This window comes from Dendropsophus ebraccatus, chromosome 1 (assembly GCF_027789765.1).
Source record: "Dendropsophus ebraccatus isolate aDenEbr1 chromosome 1, aDenEbr1.pat, whole genome shotgun sequence".
NCBI classification, from domain to species: domain Eukaryota; kingdom Metazoa; phylum Chordata; class Amphibia; order Anura; family Hylidae; genus Dendropsophus; species Dendropsophus ebraccatus.
The window spans coordinates 214612002-214633631 of record NC_091454.1 but is presented as its reverse complement, the minus strand read 5'-3'; the positions used below and the strand labels follow the sequence as shown (position 1 = coordinate 214633631).

General features: G+C 40.9%; 1 protein-coding gene and 1 long non-coding RNA gene across 5 annotated transcripts in view; one reads left to right on the top strand and one right to left on the bottom strand.

Moving 5' to 3' along the window:
- LOC138769421 (uncharacterized) overlaps positions 1-21630 on the bottom strand; it is a 145805-nt gene that overhangs the window by 29953 nt on the left and 94222 nt on the right. Inside the window, exons 4-6 of one of the 2 annotated variants that reach the window (XR_011359253.1) lie at positions 21260-21337; positions 21020-21169; positions 7886-8013 (exon numbers count right to left, since the gene is read on the bottom strand). This is a non-coding gene — a long non-coding RNA (uncharacterized lncRNA). The remainder of the gene's footprint in view (positions 1-7885; positions 8014-21019; positions 21170-21259; positions 21338-21630) is intronic. The other variant, XR_011359252.1, reaches the window with a different exon arrangement.
- Positions 1-21630, top strand: part of CACNA1A (calcium voltage-gated channel subunit alpha1 A) — a 178070-nt gene that overhangs the window by 127933 nt on the left and 28507 nt on the right. For 2 of the 3 annotated variants that reach the window (XM_069947847.1, XM_069947855.1), the window contains 5 exons: positions 938-1034; positions 18804-18909; positions 20645-20752; positions 21252-21352; positions 21486-21595. In XM_069947847.1, coding sequence (XP_069803948.1) covers positions 938-1034; positions 18804-18909; positions 20645-20752; positions 21252-21352; positions 21486-21595 — 522 coding nt within the window. The remainder of the gene's footprint in view (positions 1-937; positions 1035-18803; positions 18910-20644; positions 20753-21251; positions 21353-21485; positions 21596-21630) is intronic. The other variant, XM_069947839.1, reaches the window with a different exon arrangement.

Here is a 21630-nt window from a genome sequence, read left to right as displayed (position 1 = left end):
GTCTGGGCACGATTTTGGACTGCGGGGAGCCTGCTTTAAAGAAGAAAAAAAATATGCTTGATAAAGGGGGAGGGTGCGGAGGGGTCTCAGGGGGGCTCCATTAACCATTCTGGATCTCCTTCCATATTTCATAAACCTCGCTCCCACACTCCCCCCTTCCCCTTACCACCGCCACTGAAAACATCTTCCTCCCTGCTTCCCAAATCTCCTTCCTAATTCATACTGGCAGGACAAGGCATAATTTTTTCCTAACACACCTGTACTGGAGAGAGGTTGTAAAATGAGAATTCTCCACCTGCCAATGAACAATGTAAGATCTGCCCCTGTGTAGGTTCCTTCTGAATGATATGATGATGTAGGTGTTACTGTTTTGGGTTGATATGCATGTAAGGTACAAGTTCCCGGTGTGGTGACCTCCTGTGCGCCGTCTCCTCAGGTAGTGATAAGTTGATCTAATTTCTTTTCGCACCTTTTCTCTCCATGTTTCTTCAGATCCTTTCCCCCCTTTCCTCCCTATGTCCTGGGATATACTCTCTCATATTTATCTTCCTCTCATTTTTTCTTCCTCTTTCTTCCTGTTCTGTATTCAATCTACTCCTCTTGTCATTTTCCTCCTCTATTTTCCATCCTTCAACACCATTAATACCCATATAATTCATTCCATTTTTCGGTAATGTACATTTGGATGATATTACTTCCTCCCTAATAATTTCCCTTTTATCCTTCTGTATCTGTCATTCCACTCCTCACTTACCGTCCATTTTACCTGCTTGTCTGCTTCTTCCCATCTACATTCTGTTTGCTTGATAATGACTGGACTTCCCTTTTTCCCATACAATGTTTTCATTCCCTTTCATGGTCCATTTCCCTTTTTCCCTCCGATAAATCCATCTTCCTCCTTTCCATGGCTCTGTGGCTCCTTTCTCTCTGTTCCCAGGGGTCGCATGAAATACACAGACTTGTATGAGATGCTCAGACTAATCTCGCCTCCCTTGGGTCTGGGGAAGAAATGCCCTGCTCGAGTTGCTTATAAGGTAGATCCCTTCCACTTCCCACTACCATGACTCTTACCCTCTTTTCCTAGTCCGTTTTTTGGGTCCCATATTGTAACTTGCCAGACAGAGGTACCTTAACACTACTGCTCTGCATCTTTGTGCACCTCCCAGCAGAAGGGTTAAGACATACCCAATAAGAGATCCTTATGCCAGGAGCCTCTTGTCACTGGAAGCCTCTTAATGGCATTTTTTTTGTCTTTTGATGTTATATTTTTGGTATTTTGACGTGGAGATGTGCCGTCACTGTGTGCGTATGTCTTTGACATGTTCTGTATGTTGAGTGACAATGACAAGCTCTGTGCTGCTGAAGGGAGAGACGTTTATCTAACAATAACACACTCTCTCTTATGAGGTCTGCTTGTGAACTGCAGGTTCACATCATAACTCGGGTCAAAGCTTTAGCTTCTATGTCTACTGCAAACATAGAGTTCAGGCATTATACACTGTATATTCATAGAAAAGAGGGAGACCCATCATAAAAATGAAATTGGGTCATACTCTTTGTGCCTACTTGCATCATCCACATTAAGCTGGGACATTAAGCTGGGACTGTTCCTTTTCATACCTTGGATGGTATGAGACTCCCAATGTTAACACTATCCATAGGAGAGGAGGTTGGAAGCCACCTGGGTTGGAGCCTACCTCTCTACAAGTGCAATGGCGGCTGCGACTATGGTATATACACTCCTGGTATGATGTTAAAAAACTCTTTTGCTTGCTGGGGAGGTTTTATACAGGTCCCTGCCTAAAGGTGGCCTGAGATGTCCACTAGCTTTATCATTCTCTATTGACATGTTCACTACTTAAAAGACAGGGTGATCTAGGATGTATAGATACATTGAAAAATCTTATTCAAAACTCCAATCCATTTACAAAGATTTTGAAATTGTTTCATAGCTATGTGACATGACTGCTTTTAAGTGTTGCTATTCTTGCTATATAGATGGGTTGGTTTTATAGAATTGGCATGGTACACTTTTTCTAGCCAAGTGGTTTTGCATTTCTTGTTACAAGTGAGGATGTTGCATAAATTTATATCAACAAGTAACTATTCAGTCGGCCTAAAGTCACATTTAATGGTGGTCTGCAGATCTCTACGTACCTGGCAGATCCTGGGATCTATTGGTACTTAGCAAAAAAAAGACTCTATAGGTCATATGTCATTAAAGGTATAAGGTACATAACCAAATGTTATGTAGGCATATGATGCAGATGCAATGTGGCAGAATGGGGTGTCCCTGGTGGGGTTTGTGGGGCAATGGGAAAATAGAGCAGTGCTCAGATCATTGGTCATATGAAAGGTTCCCTCATAGAAGAATGGTTTGTAGATGTCTAGACACAAAGTAGAAAGGACCAGTTTTAATCCCAAAGATGTAATTTTGTGTAGATTGCTAGTACTGTGGTAGACTGTCTGACTGCTCATCACATGGGTTTATAGACCTCTTGCAATATGGCAGAATAGTCTATATCAGTGCTTCTCAAACTTTTTCTACTGGAGCCTCACCCAACAGACCAAGGCAATGCCTGGGCCTCACCAGACTGACCAAGAGGATGCCTGGGCCTCACTATCTGTGGTGGAAGTCCATTTAAAAGCTGAGAATAATGCTAGGGCTAGCTTTCACCCATCTCCCAAGCTCTCTATACTAATAATGCAAATAAAAAATAAATTAATAATATTGCTAAAATGGAGATTTTTGCAAACGGCAAAAGGACTGTGCAGATCATAGTAACTTTTGTGAAAACTGGCTCCTCAGCTGGGCCTCACCAACAACTAGGGGGCGCCTCAGTGGTGAGGCCCGCCTCACAGTTTGAGAAGCACTGCTCTATATACTAGGAGATGTATCACAGAATGGCCTCAAGATCTAAGTTATGTTTCCAAGATCTGTGTTGTGGTGATAGAGAGGTTTTGGGGTACATGGGCTAACACTGTTAAAATACTCTCCATGGGTTATAAGAGTAGTCTGTATGTTATAAGTACATGACATATTGGTCTGTTGGTCCTCAGTTGTATGGTGTTTGTAGGCTTATACGGTCATCAGATTTATAGGAACATATATAAGTATATATGTATGCTACATGCAGAAATGGTATACAGTGAAATGATTTATAGGGTTACAGGTTTGTGGTCTACAAATGCCTCCTGTAATATAGGTTAGAATGGCTGCCATGTATATATGGGACTATATAAGAGGTTGCTATGGTCAGTAATAGGGACTGTAGTGTCCTGTATCACATACAGATGAATCTATCACTCTTTCTTTTCCTGTCTCTGCATTCCTTACTCTTTTATTCTGTGTATCTTCCTCTCTTGTCTCTCCACACTCATTATGGTAAGTGCACGATGCATTGGAAGGATGATGCAGGCTGACCTAACCCTTGTCCCTTCCTGCTTGACAAATATCCTCGTGCAACAAGATGTAAAAAGAATATTTCCAGTGATGAAATAATGAAAGCTGTGTCATGAGATATTGTTATATAGATGTGGGGCAGGAGTTATGATAGATGATGCACATTGGAGACAGTGTATTTTCCTATGTGCTATTTCTCATAATGTCCCCATCATTACAGAAAACCCTTTTATGTATTTTCCGTATATATAAGCTTTTATAGTTACGTTATTCAGCTTTGTATTGCGAACTGATCCCTGAAACTATAACTCATATATAACATATCTGTTTACACTGACCTATACCTAGTCATTCTTTAATCCTTATATTAATATTTATTATTATTATTATTATTATTATTATTAATTAATTTATTTATTTATTTATAAAGCGCCCTTGATTGCAAAGAGCTATAGAAACAATCAAGGTTAACAAACAGGAACATTACAAGATCAAAAACACATTACATGAATAACATAAATGGCAGACTGGTACATAGGGGAAGAGGACCTGCACGCATGGGTTTACAATCTATGAGGTACGAGGAGGCAAAGTGCAGCCAGTCAAAGTGTGGAGCATATTTTTTAGAGGTTGTAGCCTAGTTTGAACAGATGGGTTTTTGGGTTACTTTTGAAGGTCTTGATGGTGGATGAATTGGGGTACAAAGTTTCATAATATGGGGGAGGCTCGGGCAAAATTTTAGAGGTTGTTGGAGGAGGTATAAACAAGGGGGGAGCGCAGAAGGAGGCCACTGGAGGATCTGAGGTTGCGTGAGGGACGGTAGCGGGGTATCAGGTCAGAGATGTACGGAGGGGACGGGTTGTGGGTGGCCTTGTATGTCACAGTCAAAAATTTAAAATGAATACGTTGGACAGTGGGAGCCAGTGAAGGGTTTGGCAGAGGTAAGAGGCAGAGCGAGGGGAAAGGTGGATTAGTCGGGCAGCAGAGTTAAGGATAGACTGGAAGGGGGGCGAGGGTGTTAGATGGAAGGCCAGAGGGCAGGATGTTACAGTAGTCCAAGCGGGAAATAATGAGAGTATGTACCAGCAGTTTGGTGGCGTCAGGGGTGAGAAAAGAGCTGATTCGGGAAATGTTTTTGAGGTGAAGGCTGCAAGAGATGGTCAGGGTATGAATGGTTTAAACGAAAGGGTGGAGTCAAAGGTGATCCCAAGTCAGCGGACATGGGGGACAGGGGAGAAAGTGCAGCCATTGATAGTGATTGAGGGATTCTATGGAGGGGTGCAACAAAATGGGGGAAAGATGATTAGTTCTATTTTATCCATGTTGAGTTTAAGAAAGTGGGAGGAGAAAAAGGAAGATAAGAGTCGATAGACACTCTGGAATTCTGTATAGCAGAGCGTTGACATATGGACCAGAGAGGTAGATCTGAGTGTTGTCGGGATAGAGGTGGTACCCCCAGAGCCTTGGGGGACACCAACAGTTAGGGGACGAGGAGAGGAGGTGGTGTGGGAGTGGGAGACACTAAAAGTACGGTTAGAGAGGTAAGAAGAAGAAGCTAGTGATGGCAAGGGATGAAAGAATTTGTAGGAGGAGAGAATGGTCAACTGTGTCGAAGGCAGAAGATAGGTCAAGGAGAAGGAGTGTTGGCGTGGGGCTTTGGCAGTTAGCAGGCCATTGGCCATTTTGGTGAAGGCAGTTTTTGTGAAGTGGTGGGAAGGAAGCCGGATTGTAGGCAGTCAAAGAGTTAGTTGGATGAAAAGTGGGAGGATAGTTCATGGTAGACAAGTTTTTCTAGGAGATTCAAGGCAAAAGGTAGAAGTGAGATGGGGCGGTAGCTGGATAAGGAGGCAGGGTCAAGGGATGGCTTTTTAAGGATTGGTGTGATGGTTGCATGTTTATATGGAGATGGGAAGATGCCAGAACTTAGTGATAGATTGAAGAGATGAGTTAGTGCTGGGACAAGTGCTGAGGTGAGGTTGGGGATAAGGTGGGATTGGATTGGGTCAAGTGCGCAGGTGGTGAGGTGTGATGTGGACAGTAGTTTGGAGAAGCATTTTTCAATGATGGTGGAAAGGTGAGTTAGTGGAGAAGAACACTGAATGGGCATAAAGCGGGGCTCAGGAGACTGTAAAGTGAAACTTTCTCGAATGTTATCAATTTTTTGTTTGAAGAGAGATCCATACGGTAGTTTTACTATATACCATTATGTCAACGTCACATACATTCTCTGCATACATACATACTTGCACTACATTTCCAGTATCTATACTATACCTGTTCTATTTCTTTACCTATAGCTAAGGTTGGTTTATAACAGTGTCTACACCGGTACAGCTTCAGAGATCTTACCGTGGTCTAAAAGAGTCAGCTAAACAACCTACAAGACACCTGAAGAACAACACAACCACAAAACCCAGATGACTAGCCATTCTCGCACAATAAAAACTATGCAATCTCTTCTCTCCTCACTCCATCTTTACTTCTACAGTTGTTGGTGCTGGTCCCCCATTTCTCACTAGTCATAGCAGGCCCCCATACTGTTCCAAAATCTACAGCAGCCTCTTTGTCCCATAACTTCCCCTGTAGTCACTTTAGCGCCCACTAACTCCCCCAGAAGCAACAGCAGCCACCATGTTGTTATGACAGAATTCCCCCAGCCCCCATAAGTTGCTTATAGTCACAAGCCAAGCCTTCAGTTCTTTTCTTCATGTGCTTATCTGCCAGCATGCAGCCTTTGTAGATGCTGGCCACTCTCCTGTCCAACAGGAGTGGTCTGTGATCACTTCTGTTGGGAACAACAGCTTCCTACCACAGTCCACTTTTCAGCTGTGGCTCAAATAGTGTATGTGGCGGTGGCTCGGATACTGTATCATTTACCAGGGTTTTTAATAACTCTTTATCTTGTCATTACCTTACATGATATCTATACTATTACTCCTACCTTACATTATATCTATACTATTACCTCTACCTTATATTATATCTTTACCATTACCACTACATTATATTATATTTATACTATTACCCCTACCTTATATTATATATATACTATTATTCCTACCTTATATCTATACTATTGCCACTACATTATATCTATACTATTACCCCTAGCTTATATCATATCTATACTATTACTCCTACCTTACATTATATCTATACTATTACCCCTACCTTACATTATATCTATACTATTACCCCTACCTTATATTATATCTATACTATCACCCCACCTTATATTATATCTATACTATAACTCCTACCTTACATTATATCTATATTATTACCCCTACATTATATTATATCTATACTATTACCACTACCTTACATTATATCTATTCTATGTCTACGCTACACCCTACTATTACTCCTACCTTACATTATATCTATACTATTATCCCTACCTTATATTATATCTATACTATTACTCCTACTTTACATTATATCTATACTATTATCCCTACCTTATATTAAATCTATACTATTATCTCTACCTTATATTATATCTATACTATTATCCCTACCTTACATTATATCTATACTATTACTCCTAACTTATATTATATCTATACTATTACCACTACCTTATATTATATCTATACTATTACCACTACCTTATATTATATCTATACTAATAATACTACCATATATTTTATCTATACTATTACCACTACCTTATATTATATCTATACTAATACTCCTACCATATATCTATACTATTACCACTACCTTACATTATATCGATACTATTATTCCTACCTTATATCTATACTATTGCCACTACATTATATCTATACTATTACCCCTAGCTTATATCATATCTATACTTTTACTCCTACCTTACATTATATCTATACTATTACCCCTACCTTACATTATATCTATACTATTACCCCTACCTTATATTATATCTATACTATCACCCCACCTTATATTATATCTATACTATAACTCTTACCTTACATTATATCTATATTATTACCCCTACATTATATTATATCTATACTATTACCACTACCTTACATTATATCTATACTAATACTCCTACCTTAAATTATACCTATACTATTACCCCCTACCTTATATTATATCTATACTATTACCACTACCTTATATTATATCTATACTATTATCTCTACCTTATATTATATCTATACTATTATCCCTACCTTACATTATATCTATACTATTACTCCTAACTTATATTATATCTATACTATTACCACTACCTTATATTATATCTATACTAATACTCCTACCATATATTATATCTATACTATTACCACTACCTTATATTATATCTATACTAATACTCCTACCTTAAATTATACCTATACTATTACCCCTATCTTACACTATATCTATACTATTACCCCTAACTTATATTATATCTATACTATTACCCCTATCTTACACTATATCTATACTGTTACTCATATTACTAACACCTTCATCTACATTTTTACTTCTGTCTAAGATACTGACCGATCACTGGAGTATCTGAATATCCTCACAAGTGCAGATTTCCATATGTTTAAACTAATGGTCTTTCATTTCTACTAGCTTCGGTAATGTTGCGCTTTTTCACGGTTTTACCCCCATTTTTCAAAAGTCTGTGAAAAAACAACGGGGGTTTTACCTCTGTTTTGGAAAACTGTTGTAAAATATGTAACATTAGGCAATGTTCACACAACGCCTTTTGAGCTCCGATTAAAATGACGTCCTTTATTTTGAGGCTAAATAAACGGACGCTATTCAGCTGTCTAGCCTTCCCTTAGTAGAATGACGGCTGTTGGTACATTATTCTAGTTTGGAGTTACTAATTGACCTTTGGATGCGGCTTAATTGAAAAGTCAATTGAATTTAATAGTAAAAAAGGAGAAAGAACAGTGGAAAAAGAAAAACTGTGTGTGAACAGCTAATAAAAAATGTCCGCTGTTTGCAAAAGACGTCTGAAAATAATGATCATGTTCATTATTTTGACATCCGTGGTAAAACGTCTGTTATTTAATGCATTGTGTGCATTGGACGTCCGTCTTCCTATTAACTTCAATGCATTGCCATTGCAGTCAGTTACATCACGGCAAAAACGGACGTTATTTTAAATATCAAAATCTGCCACCTTTTCTTTATTTTTGACGCTGTGTGAACATAGCCTTACAGTGAAATATAACATGTGAACACAGTTTAATTGCTGTACTGTTAGTGGTATTGCAGCATTTTCAGTGAAGTACCGTAGTACAGCAACAGTAAGGGGCCTATTATACAGAACTATTTATTTGGCCAGTCAGGCTGATTCAAGCAGATATCTGCGTAGTGCATCTGCAATCCATATATTTTTTGGCAGATCCAAAAAAGTACAGTGCTTGTTAATAAAGTTGAACTGGTTCAAAAAAGATGAAAGATGTCCAACCCCTAAAAAGTTTACATGATCACTTTCAGCTTGTTACGTTTCTTGGGGAATCTGTACTGTTCTGTGGATCTGTATTTTTTTGGCGGATCACATAGACAGGAGTGCATACGGATACACTAAGGATCATGTGAATAGCCCAAAATCAATGGAAACTAATGCTGGTACAAAATTGCACATTGCAATTGCCGGCACAATTATGGAATGTGTGAATAAGGCCTCAGAATGTGCTTCTTGCACATAGCAACCAATTACAGCTCAGCTTTCATTTTACCAGAGCTCATTAATAACTAAGCTAAGATGTGATTTGGCTGCTTTATAAATCTCCCATATTGTATAATACAAGCGTTCCTTCTGCACCAATTTCTCATGGTTTTTAAGATCTTTGCTTGCTGTCATTCAATAGTATCTTTCATGATTTTGTTTTGGTGGCTGGGACCATGTGATAGGACACTCAGGTACACAATTATACTTAACTAGCCCTGCTCCTATGTGCCCATCACATGATCCGGTGACCTGGAAAGAAATTTTTTTTCCCTTAAAGGGGTTTTGTCATTAAGAAAACTGAGTGTAAACCCATTATGTGAAACAAATGGGGGGGGGGGACACATTTTAAATGTAGGCGCATTTCTGAAATGTCCTGTTTGAGAGATAGACGTACTAACCCCCCAATGTGCCTGCATCGTTTTGATAACCTGTTGCCCTGTAAGGTGTGATCAAATTATATACCAACATCCTGGCGTTGGTTTTTAATTCTAGCCGAGAGGCATTAGAGTCAGCCATAGGTGTGAGGTGCAGCAGCTCCTTCTCTCCATGTCCGTATTTTACTGTTGCCCTTACTTACTACCCATGCACATTTGGGCATCCACTAAGGTGGTCACACATGCTCAGTTTAACTGCAGTCTTCTGATGTGTCCCATTAGCATTTGGCCTTCACTGCACATACTAGCAAGGGGGATTGTGGGAAAGTGTGTGTTTATGAAGGAAACCAGGAAGTGATTAGATCTATTGGGGGAGGGGAGCAGTGATGTCAGTTCCTCCTTTACATATACATTAATATATGGTATATAATTTTACCAGCTTTGCTTCATGGCACAACCACTTTAAGTTAAAGGATAGCCCTTCGAATGTCAGCTAGTAGAGTACACTGATCAAAAAAATAAAGAGGGGAACACAACACAAGTCGCATATCAGATCTCAAAGAACGACTGGATTCCAAACCACAAAGAAATATAATGAATTTCATCACAGCAATACTTAATTTTTTCCTCTAGTTTTTGCCTATTAGAGCCACAAATGTTACTATACTATTGTTAACAATGCCGTGCCTCCTCCCGGCCCACATGGTGAATGGGCCACAAAAAGAAAAAAATTTTGCGCAAGGGGGGTCCTTCCGCAAAAAAATAAATTGCGACTTTCTGCCATTCTGCACTAGGCGCAGACCTTGATACATATGCCTAGTAAAGTGTATCCATCATTAAGAAAAAAAACTTTTGGTGTGACAAAGAAACTAGGGATGGTCCGAAACTGCCGAGGTTCGAGTTCGTATGAACCCGAACGCTCGGCATCAGACTCCCGCTGTCTGCCCGCTCCGTGCAGCGGGTGGATAGAGCGGGAGGACCGCATGGAAAACTGGGATACAGCCTATGGCCGAGAGTTCGGGTTCGTACGAACTCGAACCGAACTCGGTTCGGACCATCCCTAAAAGAAACATATCAAAAGTTTTGATTAGTCAGGTCGAGTGCCCAGCCTGTGACCGAGAACGAGCTAGTCTACAGGGCCTTTGGGGTCTCATAGAGTCGGGAGAGCAGTAAGCAGCAATCCGGGCTTCTTCCCTCTCGTTCTTCTGATCCGTCACATAGACCCAACTATTTAAATTTGTGCCCCTAGGACACAAATTTTTTTTAAATTTGGAATTATTAAAAAAAAATCTCATCTAAAGTGTGCAGTGCTGGTTTTAAAGGGGTTATCCTTATCACCTATCTACAGCATAGGTGATTACTATCTGATCGGTGGCGGTATGACTGCTGAGACTTTGACCAATCACAGAACTGGTGTCTCCCAATTCACCTAAGTGGTAAAGCATGTGCTTGGCCTGATTCCATTCACTCTTTATAGGATGTCCAAAGATAGGTAAGCACCGACCTTTGCCATTTCTATAGCGAGTGAATGGAGCAGTGGCCAAGCATGTACACTGCCATGGGACCCCATTTTCATAATCACTGAGGGTCCTAAAGGTCAGACTCCCAATGATCAGACATTATTACCTATCCTGTGGCAGGCAGCCCTGACAGACACCCTTTAACAATGATTGGTCTGGTGTAAAGTCGCATTTAATTAAAAAAAACTATAAGTTCCTGCTTCTGCGCACCTTTTTCACTTGGAAGGTGGACCAGGAACCATAAGTCGTACATTTTTGAGCAAACATAGGATTACAGAAAAAAAATAGTTTTTTTACATTAAAAAAACTCAGGACTGAGAAATCCCCCATTGTCTTATTGCAGACAAAAAATATAGATGTAATTTTAACACATTTACGTACATGCAGTATGTAACAACTGTCCAGGCATCAAAAAGGTATTCCAGCAGTTAATATTACTCACCTATCCACCTATATCGGGGGGGGGGGGGGGGGGGGGGTCTTGATGGCTAAAATACCTGCAGATCTCCAAAATGATAGACCTTTATACCACTTGGTAGGACAGCCATTAGTGTTGTACTTTTATACACAGCTGAACCTATTTCTCCCTTAGAGTTGTATAAAGCCAAAATGCAACTGAACTACCACTGCATAATCCCCCATGGCCATACTAGTGGGGTGGGATCAGGGTCCCCATTTTCATCAGCAATCAGTCAGTTTCAATAAATGTTAATATGTTATAATTTACCATATCAGCATTCCAATGGGTCAAAAGTTTACATACAACAGCTTCTGCCTTTATATTGCTTGGAAAATACCAGAAAATTATGTCATGGCTTTGGAAGCTCCTAGACATCATGTGAGGTATTTTGCGGTGTACCCTAGGGCAGGATTTTAAGACCTACTGTCAAGCCTTACTTGTCTCTGCTTGACATTTTGGGACAATCAATTAAAAGCAATTAGCCAAGGCCAAGAGTGGTCAAAGAACCCCACAAATTTGGTACATTCTTGTATGCACTTCCTAAGTTCCTGAAGGTCCCCTGTTCTTGGGTTCCAATGATGATATGCAAGTTTACCCACCATGGGACCAAGCAGCCATCATACTGTTCAGGAAGGAGATGCGTTCTGTCTCACAGAACTGACAATGTGAAAAATACAAATCCATCCAAGACCAATAGTAAACTATCTTGTGAATATGCGGGAGGAAACAGGTATGAAGGTATCTATATCAGCAGTAAAATGTGCCCTATATAGAGGTAAAAGGCTGTTCAGCAATGAAGAAGCCGCTGCTCCAGAAAAGGCCAGGATACAGTTTGCAGCTGTCAATAGGGATGAAGATCTTACCCTTTGGAGAAATGTCCTCCAGTCTGATCTGTTTGGTCATAATGACCATTTTAATGTATGGAGGAATAAGAAGGAGTTTTGCAAGCCAAAGCAGCATCATGTTGTGGAGATGCTTCGCGGCAGGAGGGAGTGGTCTACTTCACAAAATAGATGGCTTTAAGAGGAAGGAAAATTATGCGGAGGTATTGAAGAAATATCTCAAGACGTCAGGCAGGAAGTTAAAGCTTGGGTGCAAAGAGGTCTTATAATAGCCCCAAGCGTACTTCTAGAGGTGGGACAAAATTTATTAAGGACAGGAAGAAGAAGGTAATCGATTGGTGCAGACTCAGAATAAAATGATAGGCAAAGCTGGAGTAAGGAGGTCAACAAACCTAAGGAATGGACCAGAATGTCAGCAATTTATTGTGTCATGTTACCATAACATTGTGCCACCTTTGGCCACCATATGCAGGTGTTATTTCACAAACCCTTATCACAGGCCTTCCCAAGGGTGGAGAAAGTTATAGCACCGACATATAACTAGTGATGAGTGAACATCGGAAAGATGACTGGATGCTGCCCTAGGGCTGCCAGGAAAATATGGGTACAGCCTATGGCTGTATCCATGTTTTCCAGGACTCCCTAGGGTGGAATCCAATTTCTCCAAACGCTGGGAGTTGAATACTGAGAGTTCGTGTTCGGCCCCACGGGCAAACTCAAACATTTTTCCGATGTTTACTCATCACTAGATATAACCCCTTTAAAGACAGAACTACCAAAAGCTAACCATGTATATGTGAACTCCTGAGCCACTAGGAATGTGATGAAAGAAATAGTCATTAAATATACTAGTGATTCTGACTGATCTAACATAGGGAAAGTGTAATAAGATTACATGACAGAGATTGTGAATAACTGAGCTTTAAAGAAGGTGTCTAAGATGTATGGAAAAAGTATGACTCCAACCATACCTAGTCACAATACATGCTGCCCCAATACTCAGTAGATTATTGCCAGTATGAGGAATAACCGGCCTATATTTTACTAAATAAGGTCATTTTTGTTTAATTCTTCAAATATCTTTAACTGAATGCTATCTGGACATGTCATTATTGATTAGTGTAAACTAAGCATCTCCTCGTCTTCCACAGGCAATTATCTAGTAAATGACACGACACTTGTGCATAGATTTACATAAACAACACAACAAGTGTTACGGTGGTGTTACTCAATAGAGGGAAACTAACAGGAGGTTAGAAGACTGTAGCCTGCTGCTGTTCTCCCATAGGGCAATTAGTGCCTCCCGCCCCCCTTTCCCCAGTGCACTATTCCACCTAATTTACATATTGAATAAAGTAAAGATTTACCAAACATTGCGCTGAGGATGAAGGTAAGAAAATTACCTTCATCCTCCTTGTCCCTATGGGAACATAACAGCAAGTTGAAGTCAGCTAACTTTCTGTCAGTTTACCTTTAAAGCGTGACCCTAACAGATCACTAGATATAGCCGGGAAATGCAAGCAGATGTGCACTTCATTCCCCAGCTCGCAGCTTGATCCAACTTTTTGCTGGGCATTGGCTCCATAGACTTACAGTGGAGCCCATCTCCTGTAACATGTTGGATGGACTGGTGTTCCAGGAAGTGAACCTTACTTCTCCTGGCTTTATCTAGCAATTGGGGCTGGGCTGGGGGGTCAACACTCAGAACCCCCAGTGACCAAAGTTTTGATGAGCATTTAAAAGGGTTATCCAGGCATAGAAAACCATGGCCACTTTCTTCCAGAAACAGTGCCATTCTTGTCCTCAGTTTGGGTTTTGTAGCTCAGTTCCATTGACAGATGGTGCTATATAAGTAGCTGTGTTTTTATTCTCTAATTCTGATTATACCCTTTAGATATTTCAGATATCTGTCTGGAATCATTTCTCCAACAGATAGTCAAATATATAATTTTCTAATATATTAGTTGTATGTTCATAACCCCATTTTTGCTTCTGCGCACCTTTTTCACTTGGAAGGTGGACCAGGAACCATAAGTCGTACATTTTTGAGCAAACATAGGATTACAGAAAAAAAATAGTTTTTTTACATTAAAAAAACTCAGGACTGAGAAATCCCCCATTGTCTTATTGCAGACAAAAAATATAGATGTAATTTTAACACATTTACGTACATGCAGTATGTAACAACTGTCCAGGCATCAAAAAGGTATTCCAGCAGTTAATATTACTCACCTATCCACCTATATCGGGGGGGGGGGGGGGGGGGGGGTCTTGATGGCTAAAATACCTGCAGATCTCCAAAATGATAGACCTTTATACCACTTGGTAGGACAGCCATTAGTGTTGTACTTTTATACACAGCTGAACCTATTTCTCCCTTAGAGTTGTATAAAGCCAAAATGCAACTGAACTACCACTGCATAATCCCCCATGGCCATACTAGTGGGGTGGGATCAGGGTCCCCATTTTCATCAGCAATCAGTCAGTTTCAATAAATGTTAATATGTTATAATTTACCATATCAGCATTCCAATGGGTCAAAAGTTTACATACAACAGCTTCTGCCTTTATATTGCTTGGAAAATACCAGAAAATTATGTCATGGCTTTGGAAGCTCCTAGACATCATGTGAGGTATTTTGCGGTGTACCCTAGGGCAGGATTTTAAGACCTACTGTCAAGCCTTACTTGTCTCTGCTTGACATTTTGGGACAATCAATTAAAAGCAATTAGCCAAGGCCAAGAGTGGTCAAAGAACCCCACAAATTTGGTACATTCTTGTATGCACTTCCTAAGTTCCTGAAGGTCCCCTGTTCTTGGGTTCCAATGATGATATGCAAGTTTACCCACCATGGGACCAAGCAGCCATCATACTGTTCAGGAAGGAGATGCGTTCTGTCTCACAGAACTGACAATGTGAAAAATACAAATCCATCCAAGACCAATAGTAAACTATCTTGTGAATATGCGGGAGGAAACAGGTATGAAGGTATCTATATCAGCAGTAAAATGTGCCCTATATAGAGGTAAAAGGCTGTTCAGCAATGAAGAAGCCGCTGCTCCAGAAAAGGCCAGGATACAGTTTGCAGCTGTCAATAGGGATGAAGATCTTACCCTTTGGAGAAATGTCCTCCAGTCTGATCTGTTTGGTCATAATGACCATTTTAATGTATGGAGGAATAAGAAGGAGTTTTGCAAGCCAAAGCAGCATCATGTTGTGGAGATGCTTCGCGGCAGGAGGGAGTGGTCTACTTCACAAAATAGATGGCTTTAAGAGGAAGGAAAATTATGCGGAGGTATTGAAGAAATATCTCAAGACGTCAGGCAGGAAGTTAAAGCTTGGGTGCAAAGAGGTCTTATAATAGCCCCAAGCGTACTTCTAGAGGTGGGACAAAATTTATTAAGGACAGGAAGAAGAAGGTAATCGATTGGTGCAGACTCAGAATAAAATGATAGGCAAAGCTGGAGTAAGGAGGTCAACAAACCTAAGGAATGGACCAGAATGTCAGCAATTTATTGTGTCATGTTACCATAACATTGTGCCACCTTTGGCCACCATATGCAGGTGTTATTTCACAAACCCTTATCACAGGCCTTCCCAAGGGTGGAGAAAGTTATAGCACCGACATATAACTAGTGATGAGTGAACATCGGAAAGATGACTGGATGCTGCCCTAGGGCTGCCAGGAAAATATGGGTACAGCCTATGGCTGTATCCATGTTTTCCAGGACTCCCTAGGGTGGAATCCAATTTCTCCAAACGCTGGGAGTTGAATACTGAGAGTTCGTGTTCGGCCCCACGGGCAAACTCAAACATTTTTCCGATGTTTACTCATCACTAGATATAACCCCTTTAAAGACAGAACTACCAAAAGCTAACCATGTATATGTGAACTCCTGAGCCACTAGGAATGTGATGAAAGAAATAGTCATTAAATATACTAGTGATTCTGACTGATCTAACATAGGGAAAGTGTAATAAGATTACATGACAGAGATTGTGAATAACTGAGCTTTAAAGAAGGTGTCTAAGATGTATGGAAAAAGTATGACTCCAACCATACCTAGTCACAATACATGCTGCCCCAATACTCAGTAGATTATTGCCAGTATGAGGAATAACCGGCCTATATTTTACTAAATAAGGTCATTTTTGTTTAATTCTTCAAATATCTTTAACTGAATGCTATCTGGACATGTCATTATTGATTAGTGTAAACTAAGCATCTCCTCGTCTTCCACAGGCAATTATCTAGTAAATGACACGACACTTGTGCATAGATTTACATAAACAACACAACAAGTGTTACGGTGGTGTTACTCAATAGAGGGAAACTAACAGGAGGTTAGAAGACTGTAGCCTGCTGCTGTTCTCCCATAGGGCAATTAGTGCCTCCCGCCCCCCTTTCCCCAGTGCACTATTCCACCTAATTTACATATTGAATAAAGTAAAGATTTACCAAACATTGCGCTGAGGATGAAGGTAAGAAAATTACCTTCATCCTCCTTGTCCCTATGGGAACATAACAGCAAGTTGAAGTCAGCTAACTTTCTGTCAGTTTACCTTTAAAGCGTGACCCTAACAGATCACTAGATATAGCCGGGAAATGCAAGCAGATGTGCACTTCATTCCCCAGCTCGCAGCTTGATCCAACTTTTTGCTGGGCATTGGCTCCATAGACTTACAGTGGAGCCCATCTCCTGTAACATGTTGGATGGACTGGTGTTCCAGGAAGTGAACCTTACTTCTCCTGGCTTTATCTAGCAATTGGGGCTGGGCTGGGGGGTCAACACTCAGAACCCCCAGTGACCAAAGTTTTGATGAGCATTTAAAAGGGTTATCCAGGCATAGAAAACCATGGCCACTTTCTTCCAGAAACAGTGCCATTCTTGTCCTCAGTTTGGGTTTTGTAGCTCAGTTCCATTGACAGATGGTGCTATATAAGTAGCTGTGTTTTTATTCTCTAATTCTGATTATACCCTTTAGATATTTCAGATATCTGTCTGGAATCATTTCTCCAACAGATAGTCAAATATATAATTTTCTAATATATTAGTTGTATGTTCATAACCCCATTTTTGCCCGTAGACCACTGGTATGGAACAGCTAAACTTATTGTCCTAATATTATTAAAAGAGTTTAAGAGTTTTAGTAAATGGCAGCTTCCCGTATCCACATTCTCTGTACTATTAACAGGTCAGGTCGATTTTGGACACGTCTGTTGTAGAATCATTGAAATGACATCCACGTGAAAATCTCTACTATGGAGTTACTGTACCTTTGAATGAACCAATATGTAGAGCTGCACTATATCCCTTCATAGGATTCTTACATATACTACAGGACTCCTCTGCCTCCCTGTATAAGTTGGCAGTCGACCGATAGCTTTACAACACAGTATCTTCCTGGCCAGTCCTTCTTGATAATCCTGTTTATGGACTGTGCCCCCTCTATCTTTCTTACAATGTGTGGAGCTCTGGGGGATTTGCTAATGTTGTGTGGCCACAATCTCTCATGGTCAATATGGGGGCTTCTCCTATCTTGTTTAACGCTCTGACTAATACAATAAGTTTCACAGCTTTGTTTGTGAATGTATTTCTTTTTTTCTCTCTTTTTACTCCCTCTCTCCCTTTCTCACCCTCCTCCTCCTCTTCGTCTCACCTATCTCGCCTTCCTCCCCCTCCCAGCCGCCCTCTCTCCCCTGTGCTCCCCCTATGTAGGAGTTCTAGCTCTATTGAAGGGATTGCATGGGGGAATCCCTGCACGTTGCACATCACGATTCTGCATGATGCATGTTCCAGGTTGGCCTGTGTACTCGCCTGCCTATCTTGGCTTCGGTTTGTGCTGGCTGTTCATTGTTATAAGAAGACTACACTACCAGAGTGTTGGGTGGGAGACATGGGCAATGAATTTTGTTTTCCTTGGTTCACTCTGGTGGTGGAGCATTGTATTATCTATAGTGTTGTCTGTAGACCAGGACTCTGAGGCTCAAGGGGATAAAATGAAAGAGATGCATAGAACCAGAATATGGGTGGCAAGATTTACCCAATAGCTAGACCAGATGTGTGTGTAGATAGATATATATATATATATATATATATATATATATATATATATATATATATATATATTATATATATATATATATATATATATATATATATATATATATATATATATAGGTTTTCACCAAATATTGGATTTAATTACTGTACATATTTAAAGTCTAAAATTTGTTTCCAAATCATATAAAGTAGACATGGGGTGGACTGAGAGGTTGGGCATTTGGGCATATTTTCAGTGGTGGACACCCACCTGATATTATTACCCTTAAGATTAATTCCCTAGTGCCGGCCTTGGTGCTTGGGATGGTCTCATTCCACCTCAGTGTTATATTACCTATGGCACATATGGGATTTGTAGATTGGTAGTGTATGTTGTCAGAGCCTCTGAGTCCTGGATATAGGTAAATAAAGTAATACAGGATAAGTGAGATCAATGAGTTCACACTGTTTTCTGGGTCCTTACAGCGGTTGCTTCGGATGGACCTTCCTGTGGCCGATGATAATACTGTTCATTTCAACTCAACTCTCATGGCTCTTATACGAACCGCGCTGGATATCAAAATTGCAAAAGGTAAGAATAAGAGCTGCAGCTCATCTTACGTAACATAATATCTACAGTATAATGTATGAAAACACAGCCCAATCTATAGACAGACTATCAATAGCTACTCTCCTGGTCTATGCTTTCAGCCAATGACTTCACTGACACTCTCTATCTAATGTAACAGAGGGACATTGTCATTAGAGATGAGAGAACCTGGAGCATGCTCGAGTCCATCCGAACCTGATTGTTGGGCATTTGATTAGCGGTGGCTGCTGAAGTTGGATAAAGCCCTAAGGCTATGTGGAAAACATGGATATAGTCATTGGCTGTATCCATGTTTTCCAGACAACCTTAGAGCTTTATCCAACTTCAGCAGCCACCGCTAATCAAATGCCGAATAGTGATGAGCTCGTACTAAAATGCTCGGGTGCTCGTACTCGAGACGAATATCTCCCGATACTCGAGTGCTCGTTTCGAGTAACGAACCCCATTGAAGTCAATGGGAGACTCAAGCATTTTTGCAAAGGGCCCAAGTTCGGTAGAGGGAAGGTCATGTGAAAACCTGTCAACCTCACAAAATGATGGAAACACCACAGAAATGGACAGGAAACAGCAGGGGCAGCATGTAGGGATGTCTCTGAGGCTGCCTAATCGCACCATTTTGCCAAATTCTGGGCAACAGCTGTGGGATACAATCTGTTGGTGGCTGCACCTATACACATTCTGTGACACCCCCTTTACACTGTGGAAGCAGTAGTGAACTTAGATATGCCTTGCGTAAGAAATACAGAAATCAGAAAATATAGTAGAGGGCCCACTAGTTTTTAGGGGGCTGTGGGATAAAATCTGTTGGTGGTTGCACCTATACACACTCTGTGACCCCCCTTTACACTGAACGAGCAGTAGTGAACTTAGATATGCCTTGCGTAAGAAATACAGAAATCAGAAAATATAGTAGAGGGCCCACTAGTTTTTAGGGGGCTGTGGGATAAAATCTGTTGGTGGTTGCACCTATACACACTCTGTGACCCCCCTTTACACTGAACGAGCAGTAGTGAACTTAGATATGCCTTGCGTAAGAAATACGGAAATCAGAAAATATAGCAGAGGGCCCAATAAAATAGTACTGAGCACTTCTTAGGGGTCTGTATGCAACACCTAATGTCCCCTTTCTGCCAGCAGCCGATCACCACAGTGTGCTGCTGAAATCGTGGTGGCAGCATTGCAAGTCCCAGCCAGCAGTCTGTAGTAATGCAATTTAAAAATTATTTGAAGCCCTTACAAGGGCTGTTTGGTTGTTTCGCTAGTATTCTCTGCCTACTGGAACGCTAATTCCCTCCCTAATGCTCTCCCTGACCAGCAGCAGCTCTGTCCCTAATCTCTTCCAGCATGCATGTGAGCCAAGCCTAGGCGGCCGAGATTTTTATATGGCAGGGTCATCTGATCTGGCCAACCAATCTCTACTATCGACATGAGTCGATAAAGAGTCTCCTGCATGTTTATTGGCTGAGAAAAAGCACCGAAACTTACTGGAAATGGATGATGAGATTTTCTTGAGTATCGCGAGATGCTCCTCCGAGTAACGAGTACCCTAATATTCGAACGAGTACCAAGCTCGGACGAGCATATTCGCTCATCACTAATGCCGAACGATCGAGTTCGGATGGACTCGAGCACGCTCGAGGTTTGCTTATCTCTAATTGTCATCATTTAAATCCAATGACTGTATCCTATGTAACCCATGTTTCCCATATTTTTTCAGGTGGTGCTGACAAACAGCAAATGGACAATGAACTCAGAAAGGAGATGATGGCCATTTGGCCCAATTTGTCACAGAAAACACTCGACCTGTTGGTGACACCACATAAATGTAAGACCAAACACATTGACCTCAGTAGTGAAGGTTATAGGGCTGCTCCATATACAAAGAATTAGAAAAAAGGTTTTGTTTTCATATTGAAACACATGAGGGATTAAGTACAATTAGGGAGAAGGGGGGATGGCCGGGGGTAGCCTTAGGGTAGTATTACACGGGCCGATAATACCTGTAAACGAGCGCCGATCTGCTAGATCGGCGCTTGTTTTACTGGGCCTATTACCGATGTCCTTGCAGCCCCTTCTTAACTTTATACATTACCTGTCCAGGCTGTAGGGCTCCTCTTGCGGTCTTCTTCTCTCCGGGTCTTGTGCGCTCCAGCATCACAGCGGCCTGTCTCAGTTGACAGGCCGCTCCGCAAATCACTGGCCACGGCATCAGGGACACAATCCTTCGATTATAGGGGGGTTACTGTGGAAGAGCAAGCAATAATATTATAGCATCCACTGACTTATCACACTATGAATTCATCGAATTGTTCTGTTTTTCTCAGCTACTGACCTCACTGTGGGCAAGATTTATGCCGCAATGATGATTATGGAGTATTACAGACAGAGCAAAGCGAAACGCCTGCAAGCCCTGCAAGAAGAACAGGTAAGCATCAACATACAACCAGTCATGTCCATTGAAAAATTAGCTCAACATTTCGAACACGAAGCTAACAAGTGTCCATCTATGTGTACATTACTCTATATTGCCTTTGATATGACAGCTATTACTTTTCCAGAACCGAACACCTCTAATGTTCCAGAGGATGGAGCCACCGTCACCGACACAAGATGGTCCAATGGGACTAAATACTTTAATGTCCTCTCAGAATGAGCCAGGGGGAGAAATGTAAGTGGTGCGGATCATTCTCTATGGATTCCTGA